The 27,232-nt window shown below is 38.3% G+C and overlaps 1 protein-coding gene across 1 annotated transcript; it reads left to right on the top strand.

The window, feature by feature from the left end:
- On the top strand, positions 1 to 25,737 carry ZMYM5 (zinc finger MYM-type containing 5). The gene is made up of 8 exons (XM_055426423.2): positions 1 to 79; positions 961 to 1,030; positions 7,573 to 8,077; positions 8,313 to 8,406; positions 18,547 to 18,832; positions 19,696 to 19,861; positions 21,030 to 21,242; positions 24,348 to 25,737. The coding sequence occupies exons 3-8, from the start codon at positions 7,583 to 7,585 to the stop codon at positions 25,113 to 25,115; spliced, it is 2,022 nt and encodes a 673-aa protein (XP_055282398.1). The 5' UTR covers positions 1 to 79; positions 961 to 1,030; positions 7,573 to 7,582; the 3' UTR covers positions 25,116 to 25,737.
- Positions 25,738 to 27,232: the final 1,495 nt, after the last annotated feature.

Raw genomic sequence — 27,232 nt, 5'->3', positions numbered from 1 at the left:
TGCGCGTGTTGCCAAAGGCTGGGGTGGGGGTGGGCCGGGGGAGGGGAGGTTTGTTCCGCGGAGCTGCAGCCAGAACCGGGTGAGTCTTGTCCGCTCCGTGTCTCCAGCCCAGGGCCGCCGACAGTGAGGGTGGCCGGGAGCGGCGCAGCCTCCGGAGGCGGAGGCGGAGGCGGAGGCGCCGGGAGGCGGAGATGGGTGAGGGCGGCCTCCGAAGCCTCCCACCGACCCGGGACGAGCGGCCCGCAGCGCGGCCGCAGTCGCGGCTGCCGCTTCGGGGCCTCCGACTGCCGGCGGCTCCGCTGATGTCCCAGGCGCGCTGGCGGGCGGCCCGCGGGCTGCGGGAGTGCGGGCGCGGCCGCGAGGGCGGAGTGAGGCGGCCGCCGGCGGGCCTCGGGGGTCGCGGGGTGGGGGAGGGGCCCCTCCGTGGGCACTCGTGGCCGCGCTCTCACTCTCCCGGCGGCGACCCGGGGTCCACAAGTTTCGGGGTGAGCACACGGGCCCCCCGCACCAGGTCCCCTCTTTGGCCTCCCAGACCCCGGCGCGGCGTCTTCTCCTCACGGCTTATTTGGGCGAGTTTCTAATGGCGGACGAGGAACGGGCAGGTCTCGGGCTCTGGGCCAACACGGGGTTTCCGCCCCGCGGCGACGCGAGCTGCTAGCTAGTGGGTTCCTGAGGGGCGGCGGCGAGCGGGCCGAATCGGGGGATAGGCGTCTCCGCTGGCTCGAGGCCGCGCTCGCCCTCCGCCTCCCGCCTGTGGTTCCCAGGGACTGTGCGGTCGCGTGGTGGTGGCGGGGCCTCGGTGTTTGTGTACCTGGCGCCTCGGCTGCAGTGGGGTGGGGTGGGCGCTGTGTGGAGGAGCCCTGAGGCTTCTTCACTTCTTGTCCCTTTGCTTCCTCTCTGGTAAGCTGGTGCTGCGTCCAGCTTGGCTATAACGAAGTCCGTTTTCATCCTTCGTTCTAGGGCCAGGAATCACCTTCAGGACAGTCTGGTGATAGTTCGGTGATAGTAATTAAGGAGGAAAGCGTCCACGGTGAGTAATTTTACCCCGCGTGTCTGTGGAATACAGTTAGCGCAGTACTAGAGTGTGCTTCTGTGAAACTTACCTTTCTGGAATGGACCTCGTCCGCAGAGCCAAGTCAGGGAAATCCCTGGGAAAGCATGGGGAGTGCGTGCTGATATTTACACCACTGGTATTCTCTTAGAGTTCTAAGATGTTCCATTTTTAATGCTTTCTTTTTAACATTTTTTTTGCTTTCTAGTGGTTAGAAACAATTTTTTTCTGTACTGTTGAATTAACTAGACTGATTGAATCGTATCGTTATTCTAAGGTTGATGGACACAATACTTTGTGTGTGTATTTGTCTTATATTTGAGGAAGATTTGTGTTTCTGTATCCTGATAAAACTCAGGCAAGCATCACATCAGGAGATATATATATATATTTTTTTTCTTAAAAGAGATAATCTAGTTCTTACCTTAGTCGCGATTCTAAGGTTGACCACGAATTACCAAATTGGTAGTGACAGCCTCCATTATGAAGTTGATGTGTTTTTTTTCTTGTTGCTAAAAAGTAACCTAAGTGCTGTTCATTTTGGTACAATAAAATGCCCAGTTCCCTGTCAGCAGTTGTGTTAATGGCTTTAACACCAATCCTGAATCAATAATTTTGTAAAGTGTCTCAAGATGATTTTTTTAAAAAAATCTCTGATTCTACTTTTATTATCTGGGATTCTGTACAGTCTTAGATCCTGACTATTCTTTCAGCTGGTCAGTTTTTCACCAGTCATCAAAAAGAAACTTGTGAATACTACTGTTTCTCATAGTAGTATTCCTGCCTTCCCTTTGCTGTTGTTGCTTCTTGCCAGACTTGACTTTGCACTTACTCTGTTATGCTTCATGGCACACTTCATTAGTTAGACAGCTTTTAGGAATGGAAAAATGTTTTGACTGGGTGATTTTCATAGGATACCTGAAATGATATTTCAGATTATGTGGTAGTTGTGTGAGATGAAGGGATGTGGGCAGGGTTCTAGAGCTATGAGGGACTTTATTAGGAAAAGGGAACTGGTGGAGACTAAAAGATTGGAAGGATAACAAATCTCTGACTCAGTTATTACCAGTTAGAAAAGCCACTTTTCTCAACAGCAGGTTCCTAGCATAGGTGAACACAGTGTGGAAGAGACTAGGTTTAGTGCCAGCCAGATTTCATGTCTGGTTTATATCTCTGCTCTCTTATTACTTTGGCAAGTACAAATTAAGAGTCAATAACTGAATCTTTATAAATGCACATCTTATTCAATACACTTTTTTATCCACATTTTATGAGTAAATTGTGTCTGTGTTCCTAATTGCTAAAAAGATTGTAAAGTGACTAGCCCTTAAGTTATGTGAGAGACACATACACATTGTTAACAGTAGCTACAATTCTTGTGTTTTTTGTCTTCTGATATTTCCTCAGGTTTATCTTTCAGTCCTTTTACTGAGTTTTCCATTTTTGCTAAGCTTTTTATTTCTAGAAGTTCTTTTTTAATACTAGAAATGTCAATTTTTTAGTCTTTTGCTTGTCATGTGTCCGGCTAGAGTTCTGATTGTTGTGTGGATTTCGATTTTGTTTTCTTTTTGTTGCACTTTTCTCTTTCTCCTTTTTTTCTTTTTTAACAACTTTTTCTTTTACATTATTTTTTATTGGAGTAGAGTTGTGTTATATTTACAGTGTTATGTTTCTGCTGTACAGCAAAGTGAATCAGCTATACCTGTATATATACATATATCCCCTTTTTTGTATTTCCTTTCCATTTAGGTCACCACAGAGTATTGAGTAGAGCTCCCTGAACTGTACAGTAGGTTTTCAGTTGTCTATTTTATACACAGTGTCAATAGTGTATATATATATATATGTCAGGATTATTTTTCTTATTAGAGGATTTTTTCAGATATTTTATAATCCTTGGTTGGTCTACTAGTGGTTAAGAATTGAGAAATAGAAAATAGGTTAGAAAAATGAGTGGAATGTTTCAGCTTGGAGCTTCACTGTAGGATGAATCTTTTTAGGCCAATTGATGGAGAACCTCTGAAGTCATTATCTTTAGGTCATTCATTTTTGGGGAGTTCCTAATTCCACAGAAAGGAGTGTTTCAGAGAAAGAAGTTTCCTGGGGAAGAGTCTGCTGCTTGGAAGATTGAAGTCTGGATGCCAGCTCTCTGAAAATCAGCTGGGAAAGGGAGCATTTCAAATACATGATATTGAGGCATTCACCAATGCCTGGTAAACCTGAAACAAAGATCTTTTGTTCTATTCTCTGCAAAGAATAGAAGTCTAGAACTTGGGCCAGAAAGGGGGAAGGCCTGTGATCATCAACGTGGAGAAAGGGAAGGGATCTGGAATTTCACATCCTCCTTGTTTTAGGTGTTTGCTCCCTATTCCAGTGATATCAGGAGTTACAGGCTTTGAGCCTTTTGACGATTCCTTAGCTTAAGACAGAAGTTTCTCAGCTTTTTCCTTCACTGTTTTAGAGTTAGGCTGTCTCAGGCAGAGTTGGTTAACTACTCATCCACCTGCTCTTCAGCTTATCAAATTTTTTGTTTTTGTTTCTTCTTTACTTTTTCTTTGTCTTGTGAGTTGGAACTTTACTGTCATTTATGGGGATTTTAGAAGGGATTGAAGTTAGTTTTGTGTGATCAATCTACCATCTCTTAAGTGCCTATTACTTAGGTACTTAAGTAGTTCTCCTGCTGTTTGTTATGATTGTTCATTTGATTCTTCCTTTTCCTATCTCTTTACATTTGTGAGTAAAACCTCGAGAATCATCATACACCTTTATTTAGTTTTTGATTTTAAATGGGAATCCTTGTAGTATATACTAACAGGAAGCTAATTTTGAAATTGATGCTATTTTTATGTAAATATACAAATATTTTTATATTACAAAAGATCTGTTACAGTATAAGTCAGAGATGCCATAGAATGTGTTCTAGAACTTAAGCGATCAACAGATTTTTGTAGCATGCATACTCTATGTTTCATAGAGCCTTGAAGATATAGATATGCCTATAGATAGCCAAAAGTGAACCTTTGGAGCAGTGATTAAATATTTGAAAATACTTTCTTGGTGATTTTAATATTTGAAGGCTCAGTGAGCAGGTTTGTTTACCTTTATCATCATATGCTAGTCTTATCATATTAATAACTCACCATTTCTATTTTAGCTACTGTTTTTTGAGTCATTTTAATATGTACTTCTATCAAATTGTGCATAAACATAATTGAATATTGACTGGCTAGTAAATTATTCACTTTTTTAAATTGAAAGTGATCTCAGGAAATTAACGATATTGAATTATAACTTACGAATTCAGCAGACATTTTTGCAGCTTTAAAAAGGCATACTTAAAAACTATAACACTGAACTGCATACTTAAAAATGATTAAAATAGCGTTTTGTGTTCTGTATATTTTACTGTAATCTTTTGAAAAGATAACTGTAGCAATCTTTAGGAAATAAAAACTAGAATAAAAGTAAACACAATAGGGCAAAGGACCCTAATTTGTGTCTTTGTTTTAGTGTTAACTCTTATCTTTATGGATAATGAAATACCTTCTTAACGTTGCAAGGTTATTGACAACCTAGAGATAATTTGCATATAAGAGTCTTGCTTGGGTTTTAGCCTAACTTTTTAGTTAGGCTGAAATTCTAGTCCAATTTTTTTTTCTCTTGGTTGCACTGTGAGGCTTGTGGGATCTCACTTCCCTGACCAGGGATTGAGCCCTGGGCCACAGCAGTGAAAACCTGGAATCCTAACCACTGAGCAACCAGGGAACTCCCATTAGATTCCACACTTCTCTGTGTGGATTTTCCTTTAATTTTATATTAATTTTCATTGTATCAAGATGAAAATTAAATAGTTGTGGATGAATAAGATACCACAGGAAGGGAATTTCCCTGGTGGTCCAGGGGTTAGGACTTCACCTTCCAATGTAGGGGGTGAAGGTTCAATTCCTGTTTAGGGAGCTAAGATCCTGTATATTTCTTGGCCAGAAAACCAAAGCATGAAACAGAACCAGTGTTGTAACAAATTCAATAAAGATTTTTTATAAAAAGATACCACAGGAAGACTAAAATATTTAAGATTAATTAGACACTTGTTGAAATCCTAGGGTGGAGCCAAAGTATTTGCCTGAATACCTTCTCAGTAGAGAGATTTATCATTTTTGCCCTCTTTAATATGGTCCAGGCAGAGACCAGGGACTTGTATGTCCAGTTATCACAATAAAAACCTCAGAGTCCTTTTTTTCTCCCCATTTATAGTATGAACAACAGTTTACAGTTTAGAAAAGTAAAACTCAGGTAAGTGAGGTAATTTGCTTAGTGCCTTAGCTAAACTTTTTTCTCTTTTTGGATAATATCGTAGAAATATTTAAAATTTTTTTGTAGGCTTATGTTTATGGAATTAAGAAAATGATAGTTAAAGTATATAAACAGTGACTTTTAATAGTGGTTAGGGTTAGGTTTTAACTTTTTTACAATCTGAAATTTGAAGATAGGTTAATACTTAATCTTTTTTTCAGAAATAGATGACTGGAATGAGCTGAGCATAAAGAATCCCCTTTCTATGATTTTCTTTGGGAAGATTAAGATAGAACCTAATAGCCACCAGAGGGCACCATGGAGTCAGCTGTTGCTCTAACCAAAAATTGTTCTTTTCCGTTTTAGATTTATTCAAATACAGAAAGAACTAACAAGAATGTGTGTGTGTGTAAATAACAGTTCTTAAATTTCATGATTTAGTTGAGGCGAATTATTGCCTCTTTCCTTTGAAAATCAACCACATTATAAGCTTATTGTATATGTGTTAACTATGATCCTAATTTTCATGTTTCTTTTATAACCCTTTTAACTGGGTCCTCAGATTTGTTATTTATCTTTGAAGTAGAGTTACATGAATGTTAATTTTGTTTCATCTTAATAAAACAAGGACTTAAGAAATTGTATACAATAATTGCATATAATATGGTGTCTTTGAAGTAGATTATAGAGTCAGATTTCTTGGGTTTGACTCCTGATTCCACCCTTTCCAGCAGTGGAGACTTGGGCAGGCCAGGCAGATTACTCACTATCTTCTGAGTCTTAGTTTCCTGATCAGTAAAATGAGACAAAGAATAGTTCCTGCCTCACTTATTTAAGCATTTATGGATTACTATATTTAATGATATAGCACCCATTAAGAATAAACATTATCTATTGTATGACTAAGTACTATCACTTAAAATTAGTTGGGAAAATTTTAGAATAGAATCTTACTTAGCATATTTCTGTATGAAATGCTTAAAATTGAATGACTACTGTATGAGTTCTCTTAATTATTCAGTACCCTTATAGATCCCACCTGTTTCACTGTCTTGAGCTTCTAAGAAAATTGAAGCCAGCATTTGTAAACTTAGCTCAGCTTTCCATCTATTGTTTCTACATACCTATATATGCTCCAGCTATAATTGGACAAACCCTTGAACAACATGGGTTTGAACTGCCCAGATTCACTTAATACATAGATTTTTTTCAGTAAATACTGTAGTATTGCAGGATCCAGGGTTGGTTGAATCTGTGGATGTGGAACCTCAGATATGGAGGGCCAACTGTAGGACTTGAGCCTCTGTGGATATCCTGGGACCAAACCCCCTGGGGGTACTGAGGGACTGCGATACACTTAACTTTTCCCTCTTGCTTTTGAGATAAAGGTGATTTCTTGTTCATGATTAGCTTCATTACCACCTGTGCTATGCATATCCTCGTCTTCCTCTTATCTGCTTTGAGAGCTTTGCTTCGTGAATTGATCTTTCACTTCTCCAGATTCTTCCAATTATTTGGATCTGGATCCTTTTCCTTTGTCGTTCTCTAGTGCATATAAGTACACAGAAGTGTTTGTTAAATAAAACCAAGGCTAAGAATTTGGAGCCTAAAGTTAGAGCCCTGAGTGGAAATACTATTTGGGCTTACCCACATGTTTCCTGATCTATAAAATGAGTTGAACTATATGTATCTCATGGGTACATAGTTTTTTTCAGAAATTTGCATAAACCTATAATATAGTATTTGGCAATTTGTGGACAATGACAAAGTTTCAGAATGATTTAATTACGTTGTTATGTTTTAAGCAGAGAATTTGAAAAACAATGACAAAACACACTAGGGAAGCACATTTGGACAGTATAATAATTTTAGTAGATAAAGGTATATCTGGTATACTAATTGTATTTGGACCCTGGGTTATTGGTAGTTGATGGAATTATTTTGTACTATTTTCTATTTCAGTGAAGGACTTATTTGGAGAAGGAAATGGCAACCCACTCCAGTGTTCTTGTCTGGAGAATCCCAGGGACGGGGGAGCCTGGTGGGCTGCCGTCTATGGGCTCGCACGGAGTCGGACACGACTGAAGTGACTTAGCAGCTTAGCAGAAGGACTTATTAATAGATAAAATCACTTTAGAAAAGAATTTAAAATTTCACTTATGCTAATTGCAATAAAATATAATAATCGTAATTTACTTGAACTTTTTTTTCTTTCCTCTCTGTTACAGGTTCTTTGGCATGGGTGAATGTTCAGCAGGAAGATTAGACTTGACTGAACAGACTCCTATCTTATTTGGGAGTAAAGCCATGGCAGCTAGTCTCATGGATGTAGGAGACTCATTTGGTGACCCAGCTAGTCCTTCAGTTAATAGATCTAGAAACTCATCAGTGGAAGGTGATAATGGTGATGATGATGATGTTGTGTTTATTGAATCTATACAACCTCCTTCAACTTCTGCTCCAGTAATACCTGATCAAAGACATTTTGTACTTCCTGCATCAAGAAATAAAAAGCTTCAAGGACATTATTCTGTAATTCTTCCTTCGTCAAGATATTTGGCTTCTCAGAAGGGAAATATAAGTGAGACAATTGTTATTGATGATGAAGAGGACATGGAAACAAATGGAAGGGAAAAGACAGTTTCTTCCAGTTTTATTGAATGGGGATTTCCTGGAACTAAAAACAGAACCAAAGATTTGGATTTCTCCACTTCCAGTCTTTCAAGAAGTAAGGTAAATGCAGGAATGGGTAATGGTGTTATCACTACAGAATCGACTGTGAAATTCATATTACTAATGTTACAACTTTAGAAGCAGGTTTTAAGCTCTGAATGGGCGAGATATGAACTTAATGATTACAAATATGACATCACTATAGAATTCCAACTTGGGAGATGTCGCTAAAGGACTTCAGTCAAGTAATTTTGGTGTTAATATGCAAACATACACCCCGTCTTTAACTTCACAGACCAAGACTGCAGTAGGACCTTTTAATCCTGGTAGAATGAATGTGGCAGGAGGTGAATTTCAGAATGGAGGATTTACAACTCATCATAGTCCTGGTAAGCAGTGAATGATAATAAATACTCTCCTTTCACCCTAAATTTGTAAGCTTTTGGCTTTTACTCTTAGTACCTATATCCAGTTTATTCTATATGTGAAATATTTTTTAACTTTCATATTAAGGTAGAATTTTTTACTTAGTAAAACTGCAGTTGACCCAAGTGTTTTTGTATCTTAAGTTTTAACTGAAAACTCCCATAGTTCTTACCTCCATCTTTGTTTACCATCTTTAATGTAAAATTCTTAGGATAAAAAGATGGGTAGTGAACTAAAGGATTAAGGTAATATTACATAAGAATTAAATTTTATTTAATTTGTAATTACATAACTTGATTTTTCAATTTTTACTTTTCAAGTGTTTATTCTTGGACTCTTTGTCTCTGATTTTTGTTTTAAATTAGCACTTTATTAGTTTCTTCATTTTAAAATTGGAAAACTTGCTTTAAATTTTAATACGCTTCCGTGGCCATTCATGTTCTGGTAAAATATAATGAAAGTTATTTAAAATTTAGCAAATCTGTTTTTTGGCTTTTTCATGACTTAAGGTGCCCTTTGTTTTTTTGTTTGTTCTTTGGTTTTTGTTTGTGTTTGCTTTTGGCCATCTTAGTGCTTTTGGCTATTGATCACCTTAGAATTTTAGAAAAGAACTAGAAAGTAACTAGAACTAAGAACCAAATCACTTATTGTTTAATGGAATGCTAGTATATTTTTTTTTCTTTAAAATTTTTTAAAATTAATCTTTTTCTCTGATTATGAGAACATTACAGAGTATTTGAAAGAAATCATAGTTACAAATAAGAAACTAGTATCTGTTACCAACCCACTAAGTAGAAGTGACTGACAGCTGTTAAAATTTTAGTTTGTTTGCTATCAGTCTTTTTGCCTCCGTGGTTTTAAAAATAAAATTTAGAGCATATTATATATAGTCTTGTGTTCTCTGGACTTTTTTAATGTAAATTTTAAGTATGTTATGTTATTTAAAAACCAGAATTTTCAGTGACTATAAAATACTCTGTTGTGTGAGATATTTATTCCTCTACTCTTCAGGCATTTATGTTTTGTCTTTTTTTTTTTTTTTACTGTTGAAACTCCACACACTATATGTCTTTGTTTACATTATTATTTTTAAAGGACAGTTCTCAAACTTTTGAACTCAGTTTCATTCTTTGAAATGATTGAGGAACACAGAGTTTTTTGTTTCTGTTTTTATCTGTTACCATATTAGAAATTAAAACTGAAATTTGAAAAGTATTTAACAATAATTACATATTATGTGACATTTTTAATGAAAGATAACTACTTTCAAAGAAATTTAGTGAAAAAAGTGACGTTATTCTGGCTTAGTTGAAGACAGTATTTAGCTCCTCCAATTTGTTTCTACATAGAATGTGTTGCATTGTCTTCTTTTGTTTGCGGTATAAGGAGAAAATCTGGCCTCACATACATACATGATTATAGAATGGAGCAATATTCTAGTAGTCTTTTTAGTTAATTATGGATATTTTCTTTTCCTTTTGACAAAGCTCCAAAACTTGATAAGTGGTCGTTTCTTAGAAGTTCTTACAGTGTGGAATCTGAAACTGTATAATGAACTTTTCATACATTATTACACTAAAATTCACTTAATCTTTGGATGAATTTTACCTTTGAATGAATTGGTAACATTGTGCTTTCATTATTTGTAAGTGTTGATTCACTGAGTTACCTAGGTCTTCTAAATGCTGACACCTTAGAAAGCTAGCAGTGTTAGATGCAAGTTTTCAAAGATTCTGATTTTCACTTGAAACGTCGAATTTTTCATTGGCAACAACCAGCTTTTTTTTTTTAAATGAAAAGCTTAATTTAAGAAAATGTAACCAGTTTGTCATTCTTTCAAGGCTTGTTCAGTCTGCAGTGCAAGTTTTGCAAGTGCTTTTCCACTCTGTCTCATTGTACTTTGTTATGAGAAGGAAGTGGCTTCTGGATGCTTCCCCGTTCATCATACAGCTTCCTCGTTCATTATACAGAGTATTAAGATGTAATCAGAGGCTGAAATTTAGTAAAATTCATACTAAGTTTTACTTTTTCATCAAGGACTTCTTTTGTATAATAAAGAATTTCACTGGTCTTTGTCCATGTTTCTTGGGAGAGAGGCTGAATCCTTGAGATTAACCAATTCATGAAGATTAAGGCTAAGGGAAGGTCTCTGGAAAGACCAACCGTGTGATTCAAGTAGTTGGGCCTTTGAGCCAGCACAGCTTCCATGGAGGAGAAAGAGACTGAGATTGTCTGATCACCTGCAGCAAATAATCCCATCATTCATCCCCACACGGTGATGAAACCCAGTGCAAACTCTCGACTTTGAAATCAGTGTGGCCTCCTGGTTGGTGAGCTCATCTGTGCCCGGTGGGTGATGCTACCTGATTGACAGAGAATGGGCAGAAAGAAGCTCTGCATTGGGATCCTCCCTCTCCTCAGCTTGTATGTCTCTTCATTTGGCAGGTCCTGATTTGTATCCTTTAAATAATACTGATGATAAGTATAAAGCTTTCCTGAGTTCTCTGAGTCATTCTAGCAAATTATCAAACCTGAAGTGGTCTTAGGAAGCTCCCAGATTTGCAGCCAGTAGGTGGCATGTGAAGGGAGGGCAGTCTTGTTGTGGATATGTCTTTAAGCAGGGCTGGTGCTCACTCCAGGTGGTTAGTATCAGAATCGTGTCAACCTTTTGGTGTTGAAAGAACAGAAGAAGTAAATGTGTCTGATAGTGAGGACAACTTTTCTAGTACAGTTGGGTTCCACTGTGAGCAGTTTTACTCATCATTGCTTCTGTACCATTAGTGCAAATGCCAGCATAGTGAAAAAGGCAAATAATCTGTTTTATCATGGAAATAGTTCAGCCTGGCACATCCTCCTTTATTTCTTATGTAATGTTGAAGAGGAGTGATTAAAGTATAAAGTCTTGTCTGCTTTGTTTTGGCAGCACTGTGGGGCTTGTGGGATCTTAGTTCCCCAACCAGGGATGAACCCCAACTTTCAGCAGTGAATGTACCAAGTCCTAACCACTGGACTCCCTTGTCTTATTCTTAACCTGGGGTGTAGGGGAAGCATTTGACATTTCATCAGTAGTATATTGATTGACATGTCAAATCTCTAAGTTTATCACACTTATTTTCTAGTGAAAAGTTTCTGTAGGTGAAACGGCTAAGTCAAATGTCAATTTTTTAAAGCTTTTCATGGTAAATTCAAAATAGCCCTCATAAAAAAATGTTGGGCTTTTTTAAACTGTCCTCAGGAGTAGGAATATTGTTTAATGTTTGCTGAACTGACCATTTAAAGGTTTTAACTTCCTTAATTTATATATCATGCTCTCTTGCTTAGTAGCTCAGTCATGTCCAACTCTTTGCGACCCCATGGACTGTAGCTCACCAGGCTCCTTTGTCCATGGAATTTTTTAGCCAAGAATGCTTTGAAGTGAAGTGAAAGTTGCTCATTTGTGTCTGACTCTTTGCAACTCTGTGGACTATACAGTCCATGGAATTCTCCAGGCTAGAGTACTGAAGTGGGTAGCCTTTCCCTTCTCCAGTGGAATCTTCCCAACCCAGGGATTGAATCCAGGTCTGCTGCATTGCAGGCGGATTCTTTACCAGCTGAGCCACAAGGGAAGCCCCAGAATACTGGAGTAGCCTATCCCTTCTCCAGGGGATCTTCTGGACCCAGGAATTGAACCAAGGTCTCCTGCATTGCAGGCGGATTCTTTTACCAACTGAGCTATCAGGAAAGGCCTAATTTATATATCATTGAACTTTTAAAAATAGATTTGCAAAATATAAATTTGTTCATTCATGTTTGTCATCTACTTATTACCATGTACATCTTTTATTTATTGATTGAAACATGAGAAATAATATAAAAAAACTTGTGATCTCTGTAAAGAATGATGTGTTAAGCTTAAAAACAGTTGAAGATGTTGAAGACTTGAAATAATGTTTATTGAAAAATCATTCTTTTGAATCTGTTCACTCTTTAAAAATTTTTTTATTTCTAATTGATTTCTTTCACTTATTTCTTATTTTGTAATTATTTCCTAAATTTTAGATGTATATTTGTGGAAACATGAATTCAATCTTATGTACATATAAGCTCTTAAGTTAAAATCAGACGCCTTGCCATGTATATCTTTTATGCTTCAACCTTGACCCATTTTTCATTTTCTGAAGTAAATTGAAGTTATATATTTAATGGTGAAGTGGATCAATAACATGCTTTTCAGTTTAAAAGCATAGCACATGAACTTGATACTTAACTATAAAGGAGCATACTGTGGTTAGATGTGATACTGTCACTCCACTCAAAATAGTGGACATAATTGAGACTAGCAAAAGTTGTTTAGATTACTTAGATGTATTTTTGTTCTTGTTATCCTTTTATCTCATTAATTCAAAACTGTATACAACTATGATATTTTCTCATGACATGAAATATCAGTGATTTTAAAATATAACAGAAAAACAAGCATTAAAGGACTCACTTGATATTCATTCATATATATGAAGTTCTTAGCTACATTTGAACTATTTTGTGTATGCTGAAGTAATTCCTTTCTGTTACCTATGAAGTTTGAATGAATTTACAGTGTTCCTGGGTTCTTTTAAGTTCCACTTTGGGGGACAGAAGTTAAAGACTATACCCTTTTAAATCATACCACTTGGTCCAGAATTCTTAAAAGAGTGTCTACCAAGTTGTCAGGTGAAGAGTGATGGTGAAGATGTGTCAAGCTTTCTGAAAGGTGGAGTCACTTTTCAAAAGGAATGCCTTTTGCTGCTTTTTTCTTTGTTTAAATGGAATATAGCATCTTGAAAGCTGTCTAATTTTAGTGTTAACCCCAAATTTTGTTTTTGCCTGCTGTCAGCTTTGGTAAAATTAATGAATTTTATCAGAAGACATACAGAATAAGATGGCGGCATTTATATTACTGTTGTAATTGTTGTTGTTATTCAGAGTCAAAGCTCCCTCAAAGTATCTTACTTTAATTGCTGTGTGCTTCCCACTTCTGAAGAATGAATATTTTGCAGCACAGGAAAAAAAAAAGATCAAGATGAGAATTTCTGGAGTTGAGTTATATTTAAATATATGGGTTCAGGTTTTATCCTATAAAATTATGGCTCTGCATAAATTACAGATTAAACTTGTTTAACAGCTTATGAAATTAGGATTGTGTCCATTAGAATGGACTTTGTGTTATTTAATTTTTTTGTTAACCTTTAGGGTATACTGTATTACACTGAAAGTTCTTCGGTCATCATGTATCTTTATGTAAACAGCAAAATCTCATCCAAGAGAATACCTGGAAATTGTTCTTGGCATCTGTGTTGTATCTTTGTTGGATTATAAGCATTTCTGTCCTGGATACAGATTCTAGGAAGTTCTGCTTCTGACAATAATAGATTTAGATTTTAAACTAACAATTGATAGGTAACTCCTGTTCCTCCTACAGAGAATAATGGGGGGGAGACAAAGTGTATAAAATGTTAGAAGCATTATAGAGCTACAAATACACTGGAAAAACGAGGTTTGTCATATCTGAGACGACCCTATCTTCCTGGGGTTGCTCTTCTGTAATGCGAGTGTGGTCAGTTCCGGAAACGGCCACTGAGTTAAGGGGGACTTTTAGCAAACTCATGGGGGCCTGCAAGGAAGGACACTGGTTTCAAAATAAACAACAGCAAAAACCATTGACCTGTGGATTGGGAATGTGAACATAATCCAGAGTCTCAATGTTTTCCCCAGTTTTTCATATAGAAATGGTAGTCAGGGATATGAGAAGGCAGGCCATCTAACAACACAATCAAGAGAGAAAAGCAAATACTAGAAGTGAGTCCATGAGGGGTGATAATAGGATTATCAGTCTACATTTTAACTGTAGGTTAACTGTAGGAACAGCTGAAGAAAGTGTGAATGAACTAGAAGGTTTATTAGAATATTATCCAGACTGAGTTAGAACCAGAAAGGGGGAAATGCAGAAAAGAATGTAAGAGACTTAGGATACTTGATGAAAAGGATATGTAATTAACGTCCCAGGAAGAGGAAGAAATAAGTGAGGCAGAAGAGGTGTAACTGAAGATTTTCTAAAATGGAGAAAAAACATTAACCTTTGAATTCGAGAATCTTTACAAATACTGAACAGGATAAATACCCAGGAAACCATTAAAAGACATGTACAGAAATCATGGTCAAAAATTGGAAGACAGTCCTCCAGCTATACATTGTAGCTTCCTCCCCTGAGTAGCAAAGATCGCTCCTGTATCCTGCCCACTCTGTGTCATACACACTGAAGTGTCGCTCAAGACCTTGCTTATCACGTCCCCCTATCCAGTAAACTGTTGATGATGTCAACATCAAACAGTTGTTGATGTCCCCTCAGCCCAAAATATTGGAAGCAGTCCAAATGTCCATCAGAAATAGTGATAAATAGTATCGACCACATAATGGAATACTCAACAGTGGGAACAGATGAACAGCTATCTTCAGTGTGTGTGAAACTCAGGTACAGATTACAGGATTACATATGTGAAGTTCAAAATAAGACAACTACTCTGACGTCAGGACAGGTATGGCTTGTGGGAAAGAAGGGAAGTGATTGAGTTGCAAAAACATGGGACCTTTCTGTGTCTGTATCTGAGTGGTGGTCATAAAAATATAGGTGTGTGCATGCTCAGTCATGGCTGACTCTTTGTGACCTTGGTGAACTGTAGCCCGCCAGGCTCCTCTGTCCAGTGGATTCTGTAGGCAAGAATACTGGAGTGGGTTGCTATTCCCTTCTCTAGGGATCTTCCTGACCCAGGGATCAGACCTGCATCCCCTTGGCACCAGCATTGGCAGGTGGATTCTTTATTGAGCTCTGCACTTAAGATTTACAAGCTTCATATGTATGTGTTGCTCTTTAACAACTAAAAAACCCCACTGAGATACTAACTTCACTCAGACCAACACTTAAATACTAAGATGTTATTCTTTAGAAAGTAGAGTTTGGATGTGGGAAGAAAGAATACCTAAAACTCAAAATAGTGTGTCTGGCACGTACTGGTCTTGGGCAGACCACCTCTGCCTTCTAAGTCTTGGTTGTCCTTGCATTTAAGGACGGGTTTGCATTAATCTGCTGGGCCCCTTCTCTTAAAATTTACTCTGGGGACAGTGTGGAAAAATGTGATTGAGACTTTATTTAACCTGCTGCTGCTGCTGCTAAGTCACTTCAGTCGTGTCCGACTCTGTGTGACCCCATAGACGGAAGCCCACCAGGCTCCCCCGTCCCTGGGATTCTCCAGGCAAGAACACTGGAGTGGGTTGCCATTTCCTTCTCCAATGTGTGAAAGTGAAAAGTGAAAGTGAAGTCGCTCAGTCGTGTTCGACCCTTAGCGACCCCACGGACTGCAGCCTACCAGGCTCCTCCATCCATGGGATTTTCTAGGCAATAGTACTGGAGTGGCTTGCTGTGCTGGAGACACTAATATAATAAAATAGGAATTTGATAGAAGAAGAAACTTTGAGGGACTTCCCTGGTGGTCCAGTAGTTAAGAATCCACCTGCCAGTGCAAGGGACATTAGTTCAGTCCCTGGTTTGGAAGATCCCATAGGTCACGGGGCTGCCTGTGGGCCATGACTCCTGAGCCTGTGTTGTAGATCCAGTGAGCTACAACTACTGAAGCCCTTGGGCCCTAGAGCCCTGTTCATCAACAAGAGAAGTCACTGCAATGAGAAGCCCATGCACAGCAACAGAATTCCAGTGCAGACAAAGATAATACTAAAATAAACTTGGAAATTAGGATAAATAGTTGCAGTACGAACAAAGAAAACATTTGCTTTATTTATGTGTCAAAGCTAAAGTGAAAAAAAGTTACAGACTCTATTTTCTTAGCAGTAGAAATTGCACTTTTCATAATTATATATAACTATGTCCCCTTTAAGTGTGGGTAAGTATACAAATTTACAAGCCCAAAGAATCCCCTTGCGGTTCTGTGGTTGGGACTCCATGCTTTCACACCGAGGGTATGGGTTTGGTCCCTGGTCAAGGAACTAGAATCCCACAAGCCACCTGGCATGGCTAAAAATAAAAAGCCCAGTATTGTTCTTCCATAGTAATGGTAATGGGAAATCTTGCAGCGCTTTGCATTTATTTCTGTTACTAAATCTGCTTTGTTATCCACATGATCTACAGAGAAGTTAATCCCAGAATGCATCCTGTATTTTATGGATGAACATGTAATTTTTGTTTTCTAAAGAAATAGTTCAGAAGTAGGCAGGTGAAGCAATAAACTTATGGGCATTTGGTAATAAAAACTTTTATCAGGGGAACTCTCTGGCAGCCCAGTACTTAGGACTTCAAATGAGGGCCCAGGTTCAATCCCTGATCAGGGAAATAAGATCCTATAAGATGTGTTTTACAGCCAAAAAGAAATCTAAAAATCTATTGGAATATACTTCATGTTTGCCAGCATATGTTCCTGTGGAGTGAAAGAATTTCTTTGATTACTTGTTCTGTTTTGTTTTTGCCTATTAAGATAAAATGTCAAAAAGGACAAAATTAGAAGCAGCACATGGGAATTTAGACGTGAAAATAGAGTTGTTAATATTGCTAGTATTCTGAAAGTTGTTTGGAGATGTAGTAAGTGAAGGGGCCATAGGCCTTTTGCTAATGACAAAAGCTATTTTTGAAGAGCGATTACAAAATAATTCAGTACTCTTGGGCCATTTTTCTCATCTCACTCTTGGGCTTTCTCTCAAAGCTTCATTACCCTGGAGTGAATTAGAAATGCAGATCTCAGGCCCCTCACTTGACCTACTAGTTTAGAATCTGTGTAAACAAGATTCCCAAATGATTGTATGCATGTTAAGGCACTGGAACCCATACATAACCTGTACCATTTTGAGGCAAACAGCAGAGTCCCTGTGCAAAGGTAGGAGAGCTGGGTCTCCTGCCCATACCACCTCACTGATGCCTGGAAATAGTCTACAGTAACTGTAGACAGAGTTGCTTTAAAATGCTATGTCTAAATTACATGCATTTTGAAGTATTACAGAGGGAAGTGTACTAATATCTACAAGTTACTTGAATTACATAACAAGATAGATTATTTAGAGGGATGAATAAATAGAAAGGTGTGATAAAGCAAAACCAGTAAAATAGTATAGCATCTACATGGTGGTCATGTGGGTGTTCACAGTAAAATTCTTTAAGCTTCTCTATATGCTTTAAATTTTTCATAATGTTAGGAGGAAGCTGTTATCAAAATGGATATCATACTAGATTTTTGGAGAAGGAAATGGCAACCCACTCCAGTACTCTTGCCTGGAAAATCCCATGGACGGAGGAGCCTGGTAGGCTACAGTTCATGGGGTCCCAAAGAGTCCGAGATGACTGAGCTACTTCACTTTCACTTTTCACTTTCATGTATTGGAAAAAGAAATGTCTACCCACTCCATTGTTCTTGCCTGGAGAATCCCATGGACAGGGGAACCTGGTGGACTGCCGTCTATGGGGTCGCACAGAGTTGGACATGACTGAAGCGACTTAGCAGCCCAGCATACTAGATTTTAGTCTATATTTTCACATTTCTTTATAATGTATTAATACTTTCTTAGAAAAGAAAAAGTGCCTTAGGAAATGCCCTGTGTACAAAACTGATCCTTTAATATATGCATTGTCTCATTTGGCATTTTATTTTTTTCCTGCTGTATGGCTTGTGGGATGTTAGTTCCCCAACCAGGGATTGAACCTAGGCCCTTGGCACCTAAAGCATCCCTAACCACTGGGCCGTTAGGGAATTCCCTCTTATTTAGATTTCATAACACTGATAGGTTGGGTGTTATTGCAATTTGTAGCTGAGAAAACCAAGGCTCAGTTTAAATTACTTGCAAAATCTGTAGCGCAGAGGGTCTTACTTAGAGATGCTGGCTACTCAGTGTACTATTCCAGGACCATCATTTCTGTTGCTGGCACAGTAGAGCTTTATTCACTTAGAATATGAAGTGGATTGTTCTGCTGGGTTGTAAAACAAACCTGCCTTAATACTCTGTTAAACTTGTGCAAAATGAAAATTTTTAAGTATTTTTCTGATGGGAGTTTTTAACTGTTTCGTGACTTTCTTGTGTGTTTTATTTTTAAGATTCTTGGATCTCCCAGTCAGCATCCTTTCCCCGTAATCAGAAACAGCCAGGGGTGGATTCTTTATCACCAGTGGCCTCGCTTCCTAAACAGATTTTCCAGTCTTCTGCCCAACAGCAACCCACTAAAGCAGCTAAAATCACTTGTGCAAACTGCAAAAAACCTTTACAGAAGGGACAGACAGCTTATCAGCGAAAAGGATCAGCTCACCTCTTCTGTTCTACCACCTGCCTTTCTTCCTTCTCTCATAAGCGTACTCCAAAGAAACGCAATGCGACATGTAAAAAGTAAGCTGTACCCTTCAACGCGCCTCCACATGATTGGACACTGGTAGTATGAATGTGTATTCTGAATGTCCTTACGGAGTTGCAGAGATCCTATGGGTAGAATCGATGCACAGGTGTCTTCAACTTTACAGAACTTGAGTTATCTTAGCATACATCAGAGCTGTGGGTCATTTGTACTGTACTTACTCTTGGCAGGAAAATGGAATTTAGGTATAGAGATAAATGGACCCTCTCTTTTCCACTGCCTTTGCCTCACCCTTTCCCCCACCCTGTATCTTGTTTCTACCTGGTTGCTTGTCCCCTTTTTGTATGCTTCTAGAAATCATAACCTGAGGCAAGTTTCTAAAGGTCATAACCTGTGATGACAAAAATTGCTTTAGTTAATTTATGTTATTTATTTGTTTGGCTGCACTGGGTCTTAAGTTGCAGTACTTGGTATCTTCAGTCTTCATTGTGGCATGTGAGATCTAGTTCCCTGACCAGGAATCGAACCTAGGCCCTCTGCATTGGGAGCACAGAGTCTTAGCCACTGGACCACCATGAGTCTCAACAAAATATTTTTATTTCTGAATCTCTTCCCATATTATTTAGGAACTCTTAGTAGTGAAACCAAAATGTGGATTTTTCTGGGTCCAAAAATTATAGTTGAATCCTAGGATTAAATCATGAGAAAATGAAAAATGTCAGTTGTTATTCATAGATTTGACTTCTATTAAAATGCAGTATTCTGGGGAGTTCCCTGGCGATTTCTGTGGCCTGGCTTCAGTCCCTGGTCGGGGCGCTGAGGGAACTAATATCCTGAAAGCCACGCAGCATAACCAAAAAGAAAGGTTCTTAAATTGTGTCTGTCCTTTGCGTTTCAGAGATGCACCTACCAAAAAAGCTACCGTTGTTCCTCAAGGGGAGTCAAGTGAACCCTTCCCAAAATGTTGTAGTACAACTCGTTTGTCTCCCTGTGAAGACAGCCAGAATCTTCGAAAAAGAGTTCTGAACAAATCAAGATGTACAATCTGTAATAAACTAACAGAGGTCTGGAGTTTTATTTAAGTTACTATCTAGATTAACAAGGATAATTTTAACTTTTAGGTGCTATTATATGTTCTGCGATCTACCTAATAGATGTGTCCTGAATTCCCTCAGTGAAGTTGAAGAGAAGAATAGGCATATGTTAGAGTTGTCTCCTTGGAGAAGGCAATGGCAAGCCACTCCAGTACTCTTGCCTAGAAAATCCCATGGATGGAGGAGCCTGGTAGGCTGCAGTCCGTGGGGTCGCTAAGGGTTGGACACGACTGAGCGACTTCACTTTCACTTTTCACTTTCACACATTGGAGAAGGAAATGGGAACCCACTCCATTGTTCTTGCCTGGAGAATCCCAGGGAAGGGGGAGCCTGGTGGGCTTCTGTCTATGGGATCACACAGAGTCGGACACGACTGAAGTGACTTAGCAGCAGCAGAGTTGTCTCCTAACAAATGTCCCATTCCCATAGAATGGGGAGTAAACATCTGCTTGCGTGGAATTGAATGCAGTCATAAAGAAAGCAGTGGTTTCGTGGTGGACTTTGTTCTTATTAGCCACACTTAATGAGAATGTAGTTTCAGGATATGAAGGAAACAACCAGTCTTAGAAGAACACATAGAATAAGTGGAGTGGAAGTATGTAGGTCATCCCACGTTTCCTTGGTGCCACTGCTGTCTTCCTAGGCATCCAGGGAGTGCTCACTTGGCTGAATTTGGTCTGGGTTACCAGGGAGCCATGCAAATCCTGGACAGGATTTTATCTCGGCTACCACAGAGCTAAGCAAAGCAAGAACTTATGTCCTTACAGACACCATCCTGAAAGTGGGTGATACTGGTGCCCAGTGGCCACCCCCCACCGCTGTTTTCTAGCACAGTGAAGTTTATAATACCTACAAATTCCCTATCCATTTGTTTTTAATCAAGTCATATCAAAACCTGCTAATTCATTTTCTGTTCTTAAATATTTTATTGCTTTTTATTCTGTGAATCTTATTTTTCCTTTTTATAAGAAATCAAAGATAAAAATGAAAGAGTAGTATAATGTGCTTTTTAATGTCTTTTACCTGAATATTTCTTCCACTGAGTAATTACTGGAGATTCTTTGTTGGAAAAAAAATAGATATATCAGGTATAATGCTAATCTGGTTGATTTATTTAGTAAATTGGTTTTTCTTCTAGATTCGGCATGAGGTCAGCGTTAACAATGTGACACACAAGCTGTGCAGTAACCAGTGCTTTAACAAGTACAGGCTGGCCAATGGTCTAGTGATGAACTGCTGTGAGCAGTGCGGCGAGTACCTGCCCGGCAAAGGAGCTGGGAACAATGTCCTGGTCGTTGAAGGTCAGCAGATGCGATTTTGCTGCCAAAGTTGTGTTAACGAGTATAAACAGGTAATTCTCTTTTAATGAATTTTAAATGATCAAGCTTGCAGTAACTTTGTCCTGTTAGCTTACTTTAAGCAGATTTTTCTTAGAATCTCATTTAGTTCCTTTGTTAACCTTTCATTGAATATTACTCTCAAATGAGTATTGAAATTGATTGATCTAAGTAAGCTTGCTTTAAGACTTGACGTTTTGCAGACGTTACAAGGAGTAATTTTCTCTTGTACCATTTGGTGTCCCCATTATTTCCAATTACTCTGTAGTTTCTACAATATTTAGTGTTGTTGGTTTTGATTTAATCTATTGTAGTGGGTATGAAATGATTATCTCATTGTGCTTTTAATTTCCTGATAACTGCTGTTCCTTTTTTTTATCACACGTATATCTTCTTTTGTAAAGTATCCAAGTCTTAGATCACTTTTATTTTTTTCACTTTTTTTATTGGGTTATATTTTCTGTTATTGAGTTATAGGAATTCTTTATATATTCAGGCTACATTTCTTTTGTAAAATAAATGTATTTGGAAGATTTTTCTACTGGACAGTGTTTTTGTCTTTTCTCAATGTTTTTGAAAAGCCCAAGTTTTAAATTTTGATAAAGTTCAATTTACTCTTTGCTTTTCTGATTAATACTTTTTGTCTCTTGTTGAGGATGTCTTTGCCTACCAAGGTTATGAAGATATTTACTTACCTTGTCTTCTTTTTAGGTTTAGATTTTATATCTGTGATCCATCTTAAGTTAATTTTGTGTGTGAGGGCTTTCCTGGTGATCCTGTGGTTAAGATTCTGCCTTCCAATGCAGGGAACACAGGTTCAATCCCTGGTCAGGGAACTAGATCCCACATGCCACAGCTAAGAACCTGGCATCAGTGAGTGGGGGCCAAAGATGCAGACAGTCCTGGAATGGGCCAGAAAGGCCCTCACAACAAAGAATGACCTGGCCAATATATCATTGGTGCCAAAGTTGAAAGAGGATGAGAAGGCAGCTGGAGGGTGACTGTGTGTGGTAAGCACAGTGGCAGAGAGAACTAAACTTGCATCCTCCTCATTGACAAGTTGATAGCGATGCCTAAAAGTGGGAGGAAAAATCAGTAAATAGTGATACAAACATGTTACTGTGATACTTGGAAATAAACATGGAAAGAATCATCTAAAAATGTTCAAAGTAGTTAACTTCTGTGAAAAGGGGTGTTTTAATTAATTGAATTATTTCTTTTAATTAGTCAGATGTAGCTAGTTGATTCTCTTTACTAAATGTTTATTAACTTTCAATTAAATAAAACCTTCAAAATAGTGTTAAAGATACTGAAGTTCAGAGAAGGTCTTCTCCAGAGTCACACAGCTAGATTAGACCTCATGTATAATACCTTAGGTAATGTGAGGAACTAAGATCCTGCAAGAAAAAATATATATGTATATGCTCTGTTGGCTCTGATGCCAACGTTTAATTATACGTAAGCCTTGAGTTTCCTGATGATCTACACTGGATTCAATTTAATGATCCCTAGGAAGGTAAGTCTTAGATGCGGGGTGAATTGTGACAGCTTGACTACCTATTCATTACCAAGACACTCAAGAAGGAAAGAAATAAGACCAAGGCTTGAGTTTGGTTGTGTAAAAAAATAACATTAACAATAGTCCTTGGCATTCTGTCTCTTCTTAAATATGCTCTTTTGGTATTGTCTTACCAGTCCCATAGTTTCAACTTATATATATTTTGATGACTTTCAGAATATATCTGGAATATATATTTCTTCAGTTTCACACCAGTATGTCTGTCTAATTTCCATTTGAATGTTCCACAAATATTTGAAACTCTGTCCACAACTGACACTCCAAGCCTGCTTTCCTTGTTTCCCAAATCAGTACATAACCCCCTATCCAGTCAGGTATCCAAGCAGAAACTTTGGGTTATTCCTTACTCCTCTGTCTTAGCCCCCAGGGCCACTCATTTCCCAACTAACCTGAATTTTACTTCCTAACCCACTCCTGGCTCTGCCCTGTGCCCACCACCGTAGTCCTAGACCTGACCACCATCCCCTCTTGCCAGAATTGACCCCACAGCCTCCTGGCTGTCTCTGTTCCCTGGTTTCCCTGAGCACTGGAGACCAGGGTGCAGTCAGGGCGGTCTTTCAGGGCACATGCCACATCATGTCACTCCTGCTCTGCCTTGGTGCTGCCTCTGCATGCAGGACTGTCTCAGAGCAGTGCTCTTGGTTCCTGAGCTCCGTTGTTTACCGTGGTCAGGTTGTTCAGTTCAGTTCAGTTCAGTCGCTCAGTCGTGTCCGACTCTCCGCGACCCCATGAATCATAGCACGCCAGGCCTCCCTGTCCATCACCAACTCCCGGAGTACACTCAAACTCATGTCCACAGAGTCGGTGATGCCATCCAGCCATCTGTATTAAAATACTACAGCTAGCAGATGCCCTTCACAGTGCATACAGTTCTTTTGACTCTTTTGTGTGTGTGTGTACATTTTTATTTTATTGGCTCCAGAATAGCTAATTTTAATTGTTATTAGATGAAATCATATACTATATGGTACCTTGTGATTGAATTTCACACATACTGTTTTCAAGGTTCATCCAAGTTGTAGCATGTATCTTTACCACACCTAATTTTATTGCCAAATAATATTTCATTGTATGGATAATACCACATTGTTATTTCTATTTTCTTGGCTCTTGTGAATAATGCTGCTCTGATCATTTTGTACAAGTCTTTATGTGGACATGTATTTTCGTTTTCGAATTGCCACTTTGAAAGTGGCATAGGGTCACTATGGTGACGATATGTGTCACCATAGGGTGACATAGGGTGTCTTATAGAGTGACTGTTAATTTTGAGGAATTACCATTATTTTCCATTTTACATTGCCACCAGTGCCTTAGGAAGGTTCCAGTTTTTCCACATCTCTGCTAACACTTGTTATTATCACTCCTTTTATTGTAGGCATCCTGGTGGGTATGAAGTGATTTGTTGTGGTATTGAATTGTATTTCTTTGATGATTAATGATAAGCATCTTTTTCATATGCTTATTAGGCATTTGTATATACATTAACTTTTTTCAGTGTTAATAATGTAAGGAAAAATTATAATCTATTTTTCCTCAGATGATGGAAACAAACTTAAAAAAAGTATTAGCATCAGAAAACAGAAAAAGGAACGCTGTTGGAGAAGACAATGAAAGAGAATTATATGGATCATTGAATATACTTCCAGAAAAAATAGAAGAAATACCAGAAAAAAAGGAAAAGACTTCAGAATTACAGGTGTCGGCAGAATGTAGCCTAGACACATTAGTGGTCCAACAGAGTGTGAATTTACCTCCTTCCATGTCAGACATAGCTGATAAACTTCAAGAGCAGCTGGGAGAGAAACCATCAGAAGACTCCGTTATTTCAGCTGTGCTTTCTGCAGATCCAGGTACATGGCCCCGAATTTTGAGTATTAAACAGAGGGACTCTCTAGTTGAAAATGATCCACCTCAAGTAAGAAATTTTAACTTCCCAAAAGACAGTACAGGGAGGAAGTTTTCAGAAACTTACTATACAAGAATTCTTGCAAATGGTGAGAAAACCACTAGATCCTGGTTACTTTATTCGACCTTGAAAGATTCTGTGTTTTGTCTGTATTGCAAACTCTTTGGGGAGGGAAAAAATCAACTGAAGAATGAGAATGGGTGCAGAGATTGGCAGCATTTATCACATATTCTTAGCAAACATGAGGAGAGTGAAATGCACATCAACAATAGTGTTAAATATTCAAAATTGAAATCTGATTTGAAAACAAATAAAATTGTTGAAGCTTCAGAACACAGATTACAGGAGAGCGAGGGGAAGGATGGTGTGGAGCTGTTGTACACCTTAGACCTGATTTGACATGACATGAAGAGGTTGAATACTTATTCAGAGCTGTACCCTGATAATCGGTCCTTTGTGCTGAGGCTCCCAGATAGAGTGCTTCCTCCGCTCATTAGTAGTATCATAGCAAGTTAACTCGTAAAGATGGTTTCTGCTCCAGGTTCTCGTGATTAATGCCCATTCCAGTGAATGCAGTTATCGATCTTTTAGTCTTTCAATTCACGTCTTTTAAAATGGGCATTTCAGGACTGACTTTTGACCGGTGTGATTAATATTTTGTTCTGATTATCTTGAAAGAGGGAGAAAAAGGCTTGAATTTATCAATACCAGTTGAACAAGATACATATATGAACAAGTATTGTTATTTAGAAATAGAATGGGATCTGAAACTACAGCTTTTTGCTAGTAAACCAAATACTTATGGTTTATTTCATTTGGGCAAAATGTTATTATTTGAACAAAGCATCATTTGTTATGTTAAATGAATTAAGGTGGTTAATTTGTGTTTTATTGGTTTTGTTTTAATTTAATTTATAAATGTTTTAGCTTTTATTGTCATGTGAAAACTATAAGCATATAAAGAATATACCTATTTTTATGTTGGTACAAATATAAAATATATTGTTGGTATAAATATTAAAATAAAAATATATTAAGTTAACCTTTACATGTTGTGGCAATTTTTTGTTTTCATCGAAGGAAAAATACACTCATGAAAATTAAAAGAAGGGTATCAGTTTTTTCAGGTAGTCAGTCATGTTCCTTCACCATGTATTTACTAGTTCTCTCTTGTTTCTGGTTTCTGATAGCAGTTCTGTCATATATTCCATCCTTACATACCCTTGTCTCAAGGCTTTTCCTGTGAAACAAAATGGCATGTGAATGGTGGCTGGAGTGGGACAGTGGGGCACTTGCAGACTCTGTCGGTGAGGCCAGCACAGAAAACTCTGGGAAATAACCCAGAACATCAGTCTCATTAGTTTATAGCCTTTTTGCTTCCTGACAACTGGGTCATTTTCAGTGTTTCATACTTGGGGCTGAATGAGGCTTTGGAATAATTCCAAAATTCAGTTTCTTCAGAGGCCTGTGAGGATACCCAGAGCATAACAGGTTCTGAAATTACTCTGCAAATGCTTTGTGTGCCCATTATTTTGTGAGCACTTACCAGTTAATTGAATTACTGATTTGTCATGGGGTTGTATTAGATGCTTGTGTAATCTGACCAAACTAATGAAATCAACCAGTGGTCATGTTCAGCACACTGCAGGCACACCTGTGAGGCATGTGTAATGAGTTAGGTGTGAAAATTTCAAAAGATGTAGGTGCTGACTTTATCCTTGTTCACTGTAAATTTCAACTTTTTAGTGTGTATGAATTTTTCATAGTGAGATGTTGAAAAAATCAACTGTAAATTCTGAAGATGATAAAAGTATATCTCTCTAGCCTGGTGAATCATTTTGTTTCTTTTTCCTTATCTGCTGCTAAGTCGCTTCAGTCGTGTCCGGCTCTGTGTGACCCCATACACAGCAGCCCACCAGGCTCCTCTGTCCCCTGGATTCTCCAGGCAAGAATACTGGAGTGGGTTGCCATTTCCTTCTCCAATGCATGAAAGTGAAAAGTGAAAGTGAAGTCGCTTAGTTGTGCCCGACTCTTAGCGACCCCATGGACTACAGCCTACCAGGCTCCTCCATCCATGGGATTTTCCAGCCAAGAGTTTTCTTTATCTAGCTCTTATTTTTTACATTGTAAAATTAGTATGTGCTCACCTTAAAGAAGGAAGGAAGGAAACAAATGCAAGTCTTAGAAAAAAAATTATCCTCTACTGCAAATTTAATATCAAAGATTAGGAAAGACAGTTCAGAATAACAGTCCTCAAAAAATGGCAATTTTTTGGTTTTGTTAATCTCACAGAGGACAACTGAATTTTTTTCATCAACCTCAGATTTTCAAAATTTAAGACTCTTACATTGAGCCATTTTCTTCCTGTGATTCCCCCGTCCCTCCCTTACTGCTGTAGTCAAGTAAGAGTTGCTAATAGCCCCTTCATAGTTACAAGTTGCAATTTACTGCATAGAATATAGAAGTGAATGAGTATTTGGAATAAAGAGCTCAGCTAAGTTCAGTGGAAGGAGTGA

The sequence above is a fragment of the Moschus berezovskii genome, chromosome 13 (genome assembly GCF_049115385.1).
Source record: "Moschus berezovskii isolate FMDL1 chromosome 13, NW_MosBer_1.0, whole genome shotgun sequence".
NCBI lineage: Eukaryota > Metazoa > Chordata > Mammalia > Artiodactyla > Moschidae > Moschus > Moschus berezovskii.
The sequence above is the reverse complement of the archived record's forward strand: the minus strand, read 5'-3'. Positions and strand labels throughout refer to the sequence as shown.

Bases quoted from the DNA above. Each gene is read 5' to 3' on its own strand.
- ZMYM5 (XM_055426423.2), top strand. From the start codon at position 7,583: ATGGGTGAATGTTCAGCAGGAAGATTAGACTTGACTGAACAGACTCCT. The intron at 8,407-18,546 runs GTAAGCAGTGAA...TTTATTTTTAAG, and splicing joins TACAACTCATCATAGTCCTG to ATTCTTGGATCTCCCAGTCA. The intron at 19,862-21,029 runs GTCTGGAGTTTT...TTTTTCTTCTAG, and splicing joins TCTGTAATAAACTAACAGAG to ATTCGGCATGAGGTCAGCGT.